Genomic DNA, 14,890 nt, shown 5'->3' with positions numbered 1-14,890 from the left:
TCCGTGCCAGCTGCTCTTTGCCCTCAACTCCCTGATATTTAAAAAATTTATCTATCTCCTCTTTAAATACTTTCAGTGACCTAACCTCCACAACTCTCTGGGGTAGAGAATTCTCAGTTTTAAATAAGTGCCCCCTTATTCTGTAACTATGTCCCCCAGTTCGAGATTCCCTCACTAGTGGAAATATCTTTTCAACATCTACCCTGTCAAGCCCCCTCAGAATCTTGTACGTTTCAATAAGATCACCCTTCATACTTCTAAACGCTAATGAATAAAGGCCTATCCTGTTTAGCTGTTCTTGATAAGTCAACCCCTTCATCCCAGGAATCAACCTAGTGAATCTCTTTTGAACTGCCTCCAATGCCAGCATATCCTTTCTTAAATACGGGGACCAAAACTGTACACAGTACTCCAGGTGCAGTTTCACCAACACCCTGTACAGTTGTAACAAGATTTCCCTATTTTTGAACTCCAACCTCCTAGCAATACAGGCCAAAATTCCATTTGCCTTCTTAATTACTTGCTGTACCTGCATGCTAACTTTTTGTGTTTCAAGCACAAGAACGCCCAGATCCCTCTGTGATGCACTTTTTTGAAGTCTCTCTCCATTTAAATAACAGTCTGCCTTTTGATTCTTCCTACCAAAATGCATGACGTCACACTTTCCAACATTAAACGCCATCTGCTAAGTTTTTGCCCACTCACTCAACCTACCTATATCCCCTTGCAGATTCCTTATGTCCTCATCACAACATGCCTTCCCACCTATTTTTGTAACGTAAGCAAATTTGGATACATTACACTCTGTCCCCTCTTCCAAATCATTAATATAGATAGTAAATAATTGAGGCCCCTAGGACTGATCCTTGTGGCACTCCACTGGTTACGTCTTTCCAACCTGAAAAAGACCCATTAATCCCAACTTTCTGTCTTCTGTGTGTTAACGAATCCTCGATCCATGCTAATACATACCCCCAATACCGTGAGCTCCGATCTTGTGCGATAACCTTTTATGTGGCATCTTATCAAATGCCTTCTGGAAATCCAAATACACTACATCTACCGGTTCCCCTTTATCAACTCTGCTTGTTACATCCTCAAAGAACTATAGCAAATTTGGCAAACACGATTTCCCTTTCACAAAACCATGATGACTCTGATTGTGTTAAGCTTTCCTAAATGTTCTGCTATTTCTTCCTTAATAATGGACTCTAGCATTTTCCCAATGATACATATTAGGCTGACTGGCCTATAGATTCCAGCTTTTTGTCTCCCTCCCTTCTTGAAAAGGGGTGTCACATTAGCCGTTTTCCAATCCGCTCAGACCCTCCTGGACTCCAATGAGTGCTGGAATATTTCAACCAATGCCCCCACTATCACAGGGAGCAGAGTCCATGTACAGTGAACCTGCTCTACCTCTCCCTGTCCTGCTCTATCACAGGGAGCAGAGTCTGTGTACAGTGAACCTGCTCCACCTCTCCCTGTCCTGTTGTGTGACAGGCAACAGAGTCTGTGTACACTGAACCTGCTCCACCTCTCCCTGTCCTGCTCTATCACAGGGAGCACAGTCTGTGTACAGTGAACCTGCTCCACCTCTCCCTGTCCTGTTGTGTGACAGGCAACAGAGTCTGTGTAGACTGAACCTGCTCCACCTCTCCCTGTCCTGCTCTATCACAGGGAGCAGAGTCTGTGTTCAGTGAACCTGCTCCACTTCTCCCTGTCCTACTGTGTGACAGGCAACAGAGTCTGTGTACACTGAACGTTCTAAACCTCTCCCTGTCCTGCTCTACCACAGGGATCAGAGTCTGGGTACAGTGAACCTGCTCCACCTCTCCCTGTCCTGCTGTGTGACAGGCAACAGAGTCTGTGTACACTTAACGTTCTCCACCTCTCCATGTCCTGCTCTATCACAGGCAACAGAGTCTGTGTACACTGAACGTTCTCCACCTCTCCCTGTCCTGCTCTATCACAGGGAGCAGAGTCTGTGTTCAGTGAACCTGCTCCACCTCTCCCTGTCCTGTTGTGTGACAGGCAACAGAGTCTGTGTACACTGAACCTGCTCCACCTCTCCCTGTCCTGCTCTATCACAGGGAGCACAGTCTGTGTACAGTGAACCTGCTCCACCTCTCCCTGTCCTGTTGTGTGACAGGCAACAGAGTCTGTGTACACTGAACCTGCTCCACCTCTCCCTGTTCTGCTCTATCACAGGGAGCACAGTCTGTGTACAGTGAACCTGCTCCACCTCTCCCTGTCCTGTTGTGTGACAGGCAACAGAGTCTGTGTACACTGAACCTGCTCCACCTCTCCCTGTCCTGCTCTATCACAGGGAGCAGAGTCTGTGTTCAGTGAACCTGCTCCACCTCTCCCTGTCCTGTTGTGTGACAGGCAACAGAGTCTGTGTACACTGAACGTTCTCCACCTCTCCCTGTCCTGCTCTATCACAGGGAGCAGAGTCTGTGTACAGTGAACCTGCTCCACCTCTCCCTGTCCTGTTGTGTGACAGGCAACAGAGTCTGTGTACACTGAACCTGCTCCACCTCTCCCTGTCCTGCTCTATCACAGGGAGCACAGTCTGTGCACAGTGAACCTGCTCCACCTCTCCCTGTCCTGTTGTGTGACAGGCAACAGAGTCTGTGTAGACTGAACCTGCTCCACCTCTCCCTGTCCTGCTCTATCACAGAGAGCAGAGTCTGTGTTCAGTGAACCTGCTCCACTTCTCCCTGTCCTACTGTGTGACAGGCAACAGAGTCTGTGTACTCTGGATGTTCTAAACCTCTCCCTGTCCTGCTCTACCACAGGGATCAGAGTCTGGGTACAGTGAACCTGCTCCACCTCTCCCTGTCCTGCTGTGTGACAGGCAACAGAGTCTGTGTACACTTAACGTTCTCCACCTCTCCATGTCCTGCTCTATCACAGGCAACAGAGTCTGTGTACACTGAACGTTCTCCACCTCTCCCTGTCCTGCTCTATCACAGGGAGCAGAGTCTGTGTTCAGTGAACCTTCTCCACCTCTCCCTGTCCTGTTGTGTGACAGGCAACAGAGTCTGTGTACACTGAACCTGCTCCACCTCTCCCTGTCCTGCTCTATCACAGGGAGCACAGTCTGTGTACAGTGAACCTGCTCCACCTCTCCCTGTCCTGCTCTATCACAGGGAGCAGAGTCTGTGTTCAGTGAACCTGCTCCACCTCTCCCTGTCCCACTGTATGACAGGCAACAGAGTCTGTGTACACTGAACGTTCTCCACCTCTCCCTGTCCTGCTCTATCACAGGGAGCAGAGTCTGTGTTCAGTGAACCTGCTCCACCTCTCCCTGTCCTGTTGTGTGACAGGCAACAGAGTCTGTGTACAGTGAACCTGCTCCACCTCTCCCTGTCCTGCTCTATCACAGGGAGCACAGTCTGTGTACAGTCAACCTGTTCTACCTCTCCCTGTCCTGCTCTATCACAGGGAGCAGAGTCTGTGTACTGTGAACCTACTCCACCTCTGCTGTCCTGCTGTAACGTAGGGAGCAGAGTCTGTGTACAGTGAACCTACTGCACCTCTCCCTGTCCTGCTGTGTCACAGGGTGCAGAGTCTGTGTACAATGAACCTACTGCACCTCTCCCTGTCCTGCTGTGTCACAGGGAGCAGAGTCTGTGTACAGTCACCTACTCCACCTCTCCCTGTCCTGCTGTGTCACAGGGAGTTGAAGTCTAATGTTATTCCTTACCTTGTGCTGTTGGGAAACATTCAGTCTTTGCCAAAAGCCATTCCAGAGCCAAGGATTATTAGATCAGGAAGAGCAGGAGTGGATTTGAGTTCCATCATTGTTTGACGCAGGAATCTAACAGACTATATTTTGTTCAGTATTAAAGAGGTTTACGTTTTTTATTAAGATAAAAGCAAAAAACTGCGGATGCTGGAAATCCAAAACAAAAATAAAAATACCTGGAAAAACTCAGCAGGTCTGGCAGCATCTGCATGGAGGAACACAGTTAATGTTTTGAGTCCATATGACTCTTCAACAGAACTAAGTAAAAATAGAAAAGAGGTGAAATATAAACTGGTTTAAGGTGGGGGGCAGAGCTGGATAGAGAGCCAGTGATAGGTGGAGATAGCCAAAAGATGTCATAGACAAAAGGACAAAGAGGTGTTGAAGGTGGTGATATTATCTAAGGAATGTGCTAATTAAAGGTAAAAAATAGGACAAGCAAGGTACAGATAGCCCTAGTGGGGGTGGGGTGGAGTGAAGGGAAGGGATCAAGGGATCGAAATAGGCTAAAAGGTAGAGATAAAACAATGGATGGAAATACATTTAAAAATAATGGAAATAGTTGGGAAAAGAAAAATCTATATAAATTTTTGGAAAAAAAAGGGGGGGATCAGAAAGGGGGTGGGGATGGAGGAGAGAGTTCATGATCTAAAATTGTTGAACTCAATATTCAGTCCGGAAGGCTGTAAAGTGCCTAGTTGGAAGATGAGGTGCCGTTCCTCCAGTTTGCGTTGAGCTTCACTGGAACAATGCAGCAGGCCAAGGATGAACATGTGGGCATGAGAGCAGGGTGGAGTGTTGAAATGGCAAGCGACAGGGAGGTCTGGGTCATGCTTGCGGACAGACCGAAGGTGTTCTGCAAAGCGGTCACTCAGTCTGCGTTTGGTCTCTCCAATGTGGGGGAAACCGCATTGGGAGCAATGAATGAAGTAGACTAAGTTGATGAAAGTGCAAGTGAAATGCTGCTTCACTTGAAAGGAGTGTTTGGGCCCTTGGACGGTGAGGAGAGGGGAAGTAAAGGGGCAGGTGTTGCACCTTCTGCGGTTGCATGGGAAGGTGCCGTGGGAGCGGGTTGAGGTGTAGGGGGTGATGGAGGAGTGGACCAGGGTGTCCGGAGGGAACGATCCCTGCGGAATGCCGCCGGGGCTGGGGTGAAGGGAAGGTGTGTTTGGTGGTGGCATCATGCTGGAGTTGGCGGAAATGGCGGAGGATGATCCTTTGTATGCGGTGGCTGGTGGGGTGATAAGTGAGGACAAGGGGGACCCTATCATGGTTCTGGGAGGGAGAGGAAGGTGTGAGGGCGGATGCGCGGGAGATGGGCCGGACACGGTTGAGGGCCCTGTCAACTACCGTGGGTGGAAAACCTCGGTTAAGGAAGAAGGAAGACATGTCAGAGGAACTGTTTTTGAAAGTGGCATCATCAGAACAGATGCGACGGAGGCGAAGGAACTGAGAGAATGGGATGGAGTCCTTACAGGAAGTGGGGTGTGAGGAGCTGTAGTCGAGGTAGCTGTGGGAGTCGGTAGCTTGTAATGAATATTGGTGGACAGTCTATCACCAGAAATTGAGACAGAGAGGTCAAGGAAGGGAAGGGAAATGTCAGAGATGGACCATGTGAAAATGATGGAGGGGTGGAAATTGGAAGTAAGATTAATAAATTTTTCCAGGTCCAGACGAGGACCTTTTTTTTCCAAAAATTTATATAGATTTTTCCCACCTATTTCCATTATTTTTAAATGTATTTCCATCCATTGTTTTATCTCTACCTTTTAGCCTATTTCGATCCCTTGATCCGTTCCCTTCACCCCACCCCACCCCCACTAGGGCTATCTGTGCTTTACTTGTCCTGCTTTCTACCCTTAATTAGCACATTCTTAGATAATATCACCACCTTCAACACCTCTTTGTCCTTTTGTCTATGACATCTTTTGGCTATCTCCACCTATCACTGGCCCTCTATCCAGCTCTACCCCTCCCCCCCTTAAACCAGCTTATATTTCACCTCTTTTCTATTTTTACTTAGTTCTGTTGAAGAGTCATATGGACTCGAAACGTTAACTGTGTTCCTCTCTGCAGATGCTGCCAGACCTGCTGAGTTTTTCCAGGAATTTTTATTTTTGTTTGTTTTTTATTGTTCTGTACTGTTGTCACCAGCCTTGAATTTGTTTTTCTGAATTTAAGTAGTTCTTTATCTGTCTTATTCCAAATATTTCTTTCTATTTAAGTTGTTGGTTTGTAGTTTAATAAAGCTAGCTTTGAACGAGTGTTGCGTTTATCTTGAGGTGTAGGCTGCTACATTGTGGCTTTCCTGTTGTTTAAACTTGTGTGTGGGATGTTGAGCACTGTGGTGAGATTTCAGAGCAATGTGAATTTGGTTTCTTTGTCTCTTGTTTCAAGGTATGATCCACGGCACAACAAGTGGACTCGAATCCAGTCGCTGCAGCAGCCACATGCTGACCATTGTGTGTGTGTGGTGGGCGAGTATATGTATGCCATAGGAGGCCGGGACTACCACCAGGAGTTAAACATGGTGGAACGTTATGACCCCCGGTTAAATACTTGGGAATATGTGGCCCCACTAAAAAAAGAGGTATGTGTAAACTCACTCTGGCAAATATAGGTCGCTTCACATTTGGTCTGTATGACGTGAAATTAGCATTATCGTTCTGTTCACATTCCTGCACTCATACTGCAGTGTTCAGGTAGCAGCACAGACTGTTCTACTCCTGGACACTCAGCAGTGGAATCGCAAGCCGGGATGGGAGGCTATGTGCAGGAACAGTCCAGGTTCAAGTGTATAGGGAAAGATCATTTAGGGTACTGTGAATGGAAGATTCTCACTCTGGGTGACGACCAGGGTTGTGTGTTTCTTGAAAAATGTAATTTTTCAAATACCTCCATTTTCAACACAGAAATGTGTTGAGGTGATACATTTTGGTAGAAAGAATAAGAGACAGTATAAGCTAAATAGTACAACAGCTGTATTTATATAGCACCCTTAACATACAATTTTAATGAGAGTGCAAGAAGAAAGAGACTGTGGGAAGTGCAGGGTATTTAAGTACAAATTTTTGAAGGTGACAGGACAGGTTAACTAAGCAGTTAATGAACTAAGTAGGACCCTGGGCTTTATAAATAGAAACAGAGAGTACAAAAGGCAGGAAGTTATGCTAAACCTATATAAAACATCTTTAGGCCACAGTTGGCGTATTGTGTACAATTCTGGGCACCACACTTTAGGATGGACATGAAAGCTTTGGAAAGGGTACCGATGAAATTTACTAAAATGGTTCTAGGGTGAGGGATCACAGTTGAGGGACTGGAGAAGCTGGGGTTGTTCTCCTTGGAGCAGATTTGATGGAAGTGTTTAAAGTCATATAGGTTTTAGATAGAGTAAATGAAGAGAAAATGTTTCCAAAGAATGAAAGATTGATCACAGGAGGTTATAGATTTAATGTGATTGGCAAAAGAACTCGAGGTGAAACAACAAAAATCTGTTTTGCGTATGAATGGTAGGATTTGGAATACACTGCCTGATGGGGTGGTAGATACAGATTGAACAGTAGCCTCCAAAAGGGAATTGGATAAATACACAAAGGAAAAATTGTAGGGATATGGAGAAAGAGTGGGGGAGTGGGACTAATTGGATTGCTCTTTGAAAGAGCTGGCACAGATTTGATGGGCCGAGTAGCCTCCTCCTGTGCTGTACTACCGTATTCTTTGATTCTATGATTTGTTCGCCCATAAAGAAGCTCCACTTTCCATTTCAGCTCTTAGAGTGGAGCTGACACACTGGGGTGCAAAAGCTGTGGGCTCCCTGTGGAAAATTTTCACTTCTCAGAACATCGTAAGATCCAAAGATGAACTAATGACCCGTCAGCCCATCTAGGCTTAGTTCCCTGTACCACTATATTCGTAGCTTGTTAATCTTTAAACTTCCAATAGTTTCATCTTGTGATAGGTTAGTCTTGACCAAGAGCCAATTTCCAGCAGCAGATTGAGTCACTTGTGAGTGGATCCTACATGCCAAAGGGCTCTCAATAACCTCCTTATTGTGTTTTGTGCTGAAGACCATGATACCACATTCTCCTGTGAAATCTGGTAATTGTCACACTGCAAATTACAATATTCAGGCTAAAGTTAATATTGGATTTATTTACAATAAAATAATTGCACTAAAGTCGAAAGACACAGTAAGCAGATATGGTGTAATTCTTCACTTAAACACAACTCAAACTTTCAAAATAAAAACAAAATGTCCAAAATCTTTATAGTTCTTTTCAGTAGCTTTTGACTGAGTCTCTGGAGATTTTGTAGGGGGTTGATCCTGCATGAAGCTCCTCTTAACCCTTTTGTTTGGTTGAAGCAGTGGGAAGAACGAAACTCGGGACCAAAGCTTATCAAATAGATGTCTGGTTTTATTTTGATGTTAAACAGGCAGATTTGATCAAACTCGTTCTGCTTAATGGTCAGGCAGTTGAGGTATTAAGTACTTCTAAATATGTAAGCAGTGTGAGTAGTTATCCCATGGCCATTTAATGGCCCTTTTGTTGTTGACACTTGATTGCCCTTAAAAAAACCTCAAATATTGTTCAGGCTAAAACGAATAGATTTATTTACAACATGATAATCACTCAGAAATGAAAACTAGTGGTGCAATATGTCACGTTAACAACTCATAAACTGTTTCAACATTTAAGAAAATGAATTTTGCTTCCTTCATCTGGTTTGTAGACTTGTATATGTTGTCACAGACAGAATGTATTTTTGTCTTACTACCGTAATCAGTATGTTTTGTATGGAAAGAGGTGTGTCTTTTCTTGTCCTTGGAGTGTGTATTCCAATTAAATAATTCAGCAGCAAGCTTTCATGAGTTGAAAATAGTGAAGGTTTTTTTATTTTCACGCACTTACCCCGAATTAACACAATGTCTCACACACAGTCACATACATGCACACATGTACATACACACCCACTCACCCACACACACACACAAAGAATGGATGCAGGAAAGGATACCGCATATTTACAGATTACCATTAATTCAAAAACGGCAGAGAAGAAATCAGTCAACGTTTCGAGCCTTCATGGCCCTTCGGCAGTTCTGCCGAAGGGCCATGAAGGCTCGAAACGTTGACTGATTTCTTCTCCGCCGATGCTGCCAGACTTGCTGAGTTTTTCCAGGTAATTCTGTTTTTGTTTTGGATTTCCAGCATCCGCAGTAGCTTTTAGCTTTTTGTTTTTACCATTAATTCAATCTCTGATTTATGATTTCCGGTCTCCTACGTGGCATACCTGTGGTTTCTTGCATGAATTTGATGATTTAAAGTTGAAGTGAGGGTCTTGCAAAGCAAAGGGTTCATAGTAGGTTGTGAGATTTCTTGTAGTCGAATACTTGGGAAGTTGGTTCTCAGTTGAACTTTGAAACTGGAACAGGTTATTTACTTTGGCTCTTGATGACTTACAGCTAATTTCAGAGTTTGGTTCTCAGACCACAGCTTTTCTCGGCAACTGTTGTCTTGTTGGTGTTCTTCAGCAGTGTTCCCTGGTCTCTCTGAGTCTTTCGATAAAACTCATTATCTCAAGCCAGTTTCGATCACATGACCAATACTGGCAACTGTCCAACCAGAATGGTTTGGAAGTCCAAAGCATCACTACACAATAGGAGATTGTTGGTGATCTTTCACACTTAAATTGCGGATAACTGTCAGCTGGCTTTTGTTAAATTGCAAACCTGGAGACATAGAGTCTAGAGGTCCATTGACTCTGTGTTTTAAGTAAGCTTAGAATAATGGCAGGTGTGAATTTCACAGATAACATTTGTCCTGGTATGTCCATTCCAGAGGGAGGACCTGAAGCTTGATAGTCTGTGCTGAATAAGCAAAGGTCACCTGACCCCTTGGCAGCCATCTTAACAGTTCATCAGTATCCATTTTAAACAAATAAAAGACAGTTCCAGAAGCTTCCTTGTGAGCTCAGTCCATGTGTAAAGTTATGAATATGACTTGCCTTTACTGGGCATGACAATATTAATTTTGCAATATTTCATAAATAGTAAAAATTTGGAGAACAGCAAATCCATTGACAGCTGGTAACACAAGGAATTCAACCAGAGATCTGGGAATGTGATGCTAGTCCTCTGGGAAGTTATGCTTAGGAGATGGAAAGCATAAGTAAAGAATGGGAAACTATGCAGAGTAATGAGTAGTGATAAACTGTTGCTTTTTCTTGTGAGATTTGTATTTGCGAATGAGTTTGTATGAGGCTGTTCAAAGATCAATAATCCAGCATAAGTGTAGCAAAACAAAATTCTTGGTAATCATTTTATTCTGTTTATGTTGTAAGTAATCCTGGTGTTCCTCTTTCAATTAGGTGTATGCCCACGCCGGAGCCGTGCACACAAGGAAGATATACATAGCCTGTGGGAGGAGCGGCAGAAATTACTTGAAGGAGCTGCACTGTTATGATCCAGAGGCAAACCAGTGGGAAATGAAGGCTAATGCTCCCGTGGAACGGGCCTGGCATGGAATGGCTGCAGTACGAGCTCAACTTTACCTACTCGGTGGCAGCAACAACGCCAATGGATACAGACAGGACGTCATGCAGGTGAGCTTCGAGCAAGGGGAGAGGTTTCTCCTTCTGGAGTTGTTTCCCCTCACCACCTGATCAGCCTAGGTGAACGGTTTGAGTGTCACCAATGTGAATCTGAGTATCATTGGCAGGGCTAGGTTCAAAGCTGTGACATATCAGTACTCTGGAAGAAGTCACAGATGACAAAAGCTGCCTACTTTACAAGATGAGGATGTTTTTGACTCCTTGCATATCCCTAATTTTAATTGCTCCACCATTGGTATTTGTGCCTTTAACTGCCTAGATCCTAAGCACTAGAATTCCCTCTCTAAGCCTCTCCGCCATTCTACACCTCTCTCTTACCTTAAGATGCTCCATAAGGCCTGTCTTTCTGACCAAGCTGACCTAATATTCCTTTATGTGACTCCCTGTGAATTTTTTTTGATTCATTTTACGAAATGTGGGTGTGCCTGGCTGGGCCAGCATTTATTGTCCATCCCTAATTGCCCTTGAGATGGTGGTGGTGAGCTGCCTTCTTGAACAGCTGCAGTCCCTGTGGTGTAGGGATACCCACAGTGCCGTTCGTGTACCAACACCACAGGAAAGCACCTTGGGGCATTTTACTCCATTAAAGGCATCATATAAATACAAGCTATTGTTCCTAAATAGTGCCCCTTGCTGAGACACTGCCGCCTCAGGCCTGGGTGTGGCCACCTAGGCTGGCACACTGCTTGGCTCAGAGTACCACCTATCCTCAGGAACTGAGCACCTTGGTTACTTTGAAATTACATTTGTAAGTGTTACACTGTCAGCTTGTACCCTGTTTACTCACACCTATTGGTGCCACCCTTTCCAATCTTTCAATGCTTTTTTGCCTGTTATGTTTGTGAAGGTGTCCTGTTACAGCCCCGAGCTGGACCAGTGGTCAACAGTGTCCGAAATGCCCTTTGGTCACGGGGAGCCGGGTATTGCTGTCTTGGACGAGAAGATCTACATCCTGGGCGGGAGGTCACATGACCGCTACACACGCACAGACTATGTTCACATATACAACGTGTTGGAATGCTGCTGGGAGGAAGCGCCCGACATTGAGTGTGCCAATTCTGGGATGTCCTGCTGTGTCCTAACCCTCCCAAGACAGCTGGTTGAGGACTGGGGGAATCAGACCCCCCGAAAGCTTGCCCAGCGCGCTTGCCGCCGTCGCCGCCGTGCCTACATGCTTCCTGAAGTGGTTGGGCTTTCCGACTTTGAGGAGTTCAGCTCCAGTGAAGACTGAACTTTCGGTTAAATCGACTGGACTGTCAAACATTCTGTTCTAACATGCCACGTCCTGTGGATATTCACCTTGTCCCTTTTGTTTCTTTGCATGTTCTGAGCTCTCCTCCTGAAGGTTCTGCTTCATGCTGGGGCACTGGGGAGGGCCGACAGCATTGTGGTGGTGTCACAGGAACAGATGGTTTCTCCCTGCCTCCCCCACATTGCCTCATCCAAATGACCATTCTTCAGCAGACGAGCCTGAACACCGTGTGTTGACAGATTGCGGGACCTTAGGGAGGCCATCTCACCTAAACTTGATCAAGTCATCTTGCTGAAGTTTATACTCTCTCCAGTGGGGATCCTGACAGTCTCATTATCCCTCCCAGCCTGAGGCCACTGAAGTCAGATATAAACTTCAAAACTAAGAATTGCTAACTCACCACAAGAACCAGAATCAAACCTGGGACCGTATGATTTGCATGACTTAGAACAACATCAGTACATCATTGAGGAACTTTATTTCATTGGTTAAAGGTGGTTGATTTCTTTGTTCACTGTTAGCTCATAGTAAGTTCAGCTGTAAGCTAGGCAACAAATCCATCATTCTGTCTCTGTATCCTCCCCTATTGTAACCTCTGACCCTTTCATTCCCATTAATGATACGACAATATTGCTTTGCTTGGTACTTAAGTGAACAGTAGCTCAGAATCTTCTCTCTGCACTCTCACATTTTTGAAATTAACACTCAATCCATTTTCTCCTAGGACCCCAGAATTCTGTAACTCCTCACCACCCACCCCCCTCCCCCAACTTAGCTTTCTCGTTGTCCAACACCTCATACTACAAAAGAAAACTGAGCTTGATGTCACAGTGGCACTTTCACCTGAGTCAGACTGGCATTTCGTGTTGTACAGAGGAAGTGCTGCATTGACAGAAATGCTGTCTTTCAGATGAGACTCAACAAAGGCTCTTTCTGCCCTCAGGAGAGAAGATAACCTGTCCACCAAAGAGGTGGATGTAAAAGAATCCGTGGTACTATTTTGAAGAACGAGGGTGTCCTTGGTATCCAGGCCAATATTTGCTCCTTCAGCCAACACCTAAAACTTGATGATCTGACCATTATCACATTGTTTTTTTGTGGAATTTTGCTATGTGCAAATTGGCTGCCAGGTTTCCTATATTACAACAGTGCACTTCACAAGTACTTCATTGGCTGTAAAGTGCTTAGGAGCATTCTGAGATACAAGACTTTATTTAATTTATTTCATCTTTATACTCTATTTCATGCTTTCCTTCACACAGAGAACTCTGCTCTGTGTGCCATGGCCCATTACCTTATTTTTTTTTCAATAGATACGCAGTGATGAAATTGCTGACTTGTACTTGGTCAGTGTTTTGTAAGATCCAATTCCCTGGCCCCTGTCCAAAAAAATGAAAGAGCATTCTATTTGATCTTGATGTTCATCTTCTGTGTGCACAATTTTGGACATGGAGTAACTCACATCCTCTTAATACTGTATGTCTTCCTTTGGCTCAGCATCCAATTTCCTTGCTTCTGTGAAGTGCCTTGGGCTATGTATCCACATTCAAGGTGCTATATAAATGCAAGATGCTGAGGTGGAATGGCGATAAAGTGATTATTATATACCTAATTTATTGACATGTTTTAAGGGGCATAAAGTGCTTATGTTCATTAAGTACACGATTCATGCATGGTTTATTTTAAACTTGTACTATCCGTGAGCAATCCACGGGAGATCTGCTAGTATTGTTTTCCCACATTTCCCTGCACACGTGTCAACTCTCTGGTAAGTTTTGCGGGTGGCAAGATTTGAGGTTCATCTTACTTGAAGGTGCTCCATGCCAAGTCTGAGGTGACCAACAAGCTATTAGCCACTCGTAAAGGTTGATTGATTTACATCAAGAAATATCTGACCAGATAAACAAGAGGGGCTTTTGTTAAAATCTAAACTGGTCCAGAGATTCAGGCAAAGAACTGTATAAGTGCGAAAAGTTTGTAACCTGGGAAGAGTGGAGGATGCCTGTGTGTGTTTTCGATAATGCATGTTATTTGCTTGGAAAGAGCTTGTTAAATGTGTGAAGTTCTGATTTATCTAAGGTTAATAGCTGCTGATGTCATGAATATAACTGGAAAAAAGTTTTATAGAATTTGTCAAATCATGAAGCTACTGGAGTGTTGACATTGAGTGAAATTTACTCTCCATTTAACAGAGCTTTGAAGTTTCACCCATTAGAAACACCACTCATCTTGTTTTAAAAGTGTAATCTACTCTGCTGTAATACACGCAACAATAAACATAACTTTTTATGTTTAAGTGGATTTTGAATCTGCCTCACTCTTTGTGATCTTTAAACTGATTCAGTGTTATCTCGACATCATCATATCCAAATAAACAGCCTTATCTCACAAGGAAAGCTGATTGTTTGTCTCTGAAAAAGCTTAAACTCTGTGAAAACTCAGGCGGTTCTCTGATCCAGTGGCAGGTTTGGAAAAACTATATAATGGGTTTCAATATTCTAAAATTGACATCTCTGTTCTTGTGAGATACAGGCTGACCTCCACAAGTCCAGCCCAGTTCACCCAAAACCAGGAACTCTCTCGAGTTATGGTCAGAGGTCATGGGTTCAAACTCCAGACTAGAGACTTGACCACGTATTCCAGGCTTTTTTTTCATTCACAGGAAGTGGGCGTCGCTCGGCTAGGCCAGCATTTATTGTTCATCCCTAATTGCCCTTGTTCAGAGGGCATTTAAGAGCCCTCTGAACAAGTGGGTCTGGAGTCGGATATCAGCCAGACCAGGTAAGGACAGCAGATTTCCTTCCCTAAAGGGCATTAGTGAACCAGTTGGGTTTTTACAACAATCGACAATGGTTTCATGGTCATCATTGGACTTTTAATGGCAGATTTTTATTGAATTCAAATGAGCATTACCCTGGGTCTCTGGATTACTAGTCCAGTGACAATACCACTATACCATCGCCTCCCCCATTGCAGTGCGAAGGAAGAGCTGCACTGTCAGAGACGCCTTCTCCTTATCTCCCTCACAGATGTATGTTAAAGATCCTACTACTTTATTTCAAAGAAAAGCAGGGGGGCTTTCCCCAGTGTCCTGACCTGTGTTCTCTCAAAGGTACGCGTGTGTGCAACTGCACAACTATTTGGGATGTCCTGCGCATTGTAATGAACAGGCCACGCACAACAGCGAGTGGGGGAAAGGTGGGACCCAACTTCAAAAGCTCAAGCAACTGGAGAGAGAGAGCAGGAAAAGTACAGCTGTGATTGGAGGAGTT

The 14,890-nt window shown here is 44.5% G+C and overlaps 1 protein-coding gene across 6 annotated transcripts in view; it reads left to right on the top strand.

Annotated features, from left to right (window-relative positions):
• klhl22 (kelch-like family member 22) overlaps positions 1-13,919 on the top strand; it is a 53,390-nt gene extending 39,471 nt beyond the window's left edge. For all 6 annotated transcript variants that reach the window (XM_078553823.1, XM_078553819.1, XM_078553822.1 and 3 more), the window contains 3 exons: positions 6,149-6,341; positions 10,124-10,357; positions 11,214-13,919. In XM_078553823.1, the coding sequence (XP_078409949.1) occupies positions 6,149-6,341; positions 10,124-10,357; positions 11,214-11,597 (811 nt within the window). In that variant the 3' untranslated portion in view covers positions 11,598-13,919. The remainder of the gene's footprint in view (positions 1-6,148; positions 6,342-10,123; positions 10,358-11,213) is intronic.
• Positions 13,920-14,890: the final 971 nt, after the last annotated feature.

This window comes from Cetorhinus maximus, chromosome 12 (assembly GCF_964194155.1).
Source record: "Cetorhinus maximus chromosome 12, sCetMax3.hap1.1, whole genome shotgun sequence".
NCBI lineage: Eukaryota > Metazoa > Chordata > Chondrichthyes > Lamniformes > Cetorhinidae > Cetorhinus > Cetorhinus maximus.
This window is presented reverse-complemented; position numbering and strand designations above follow the sequence as displayed.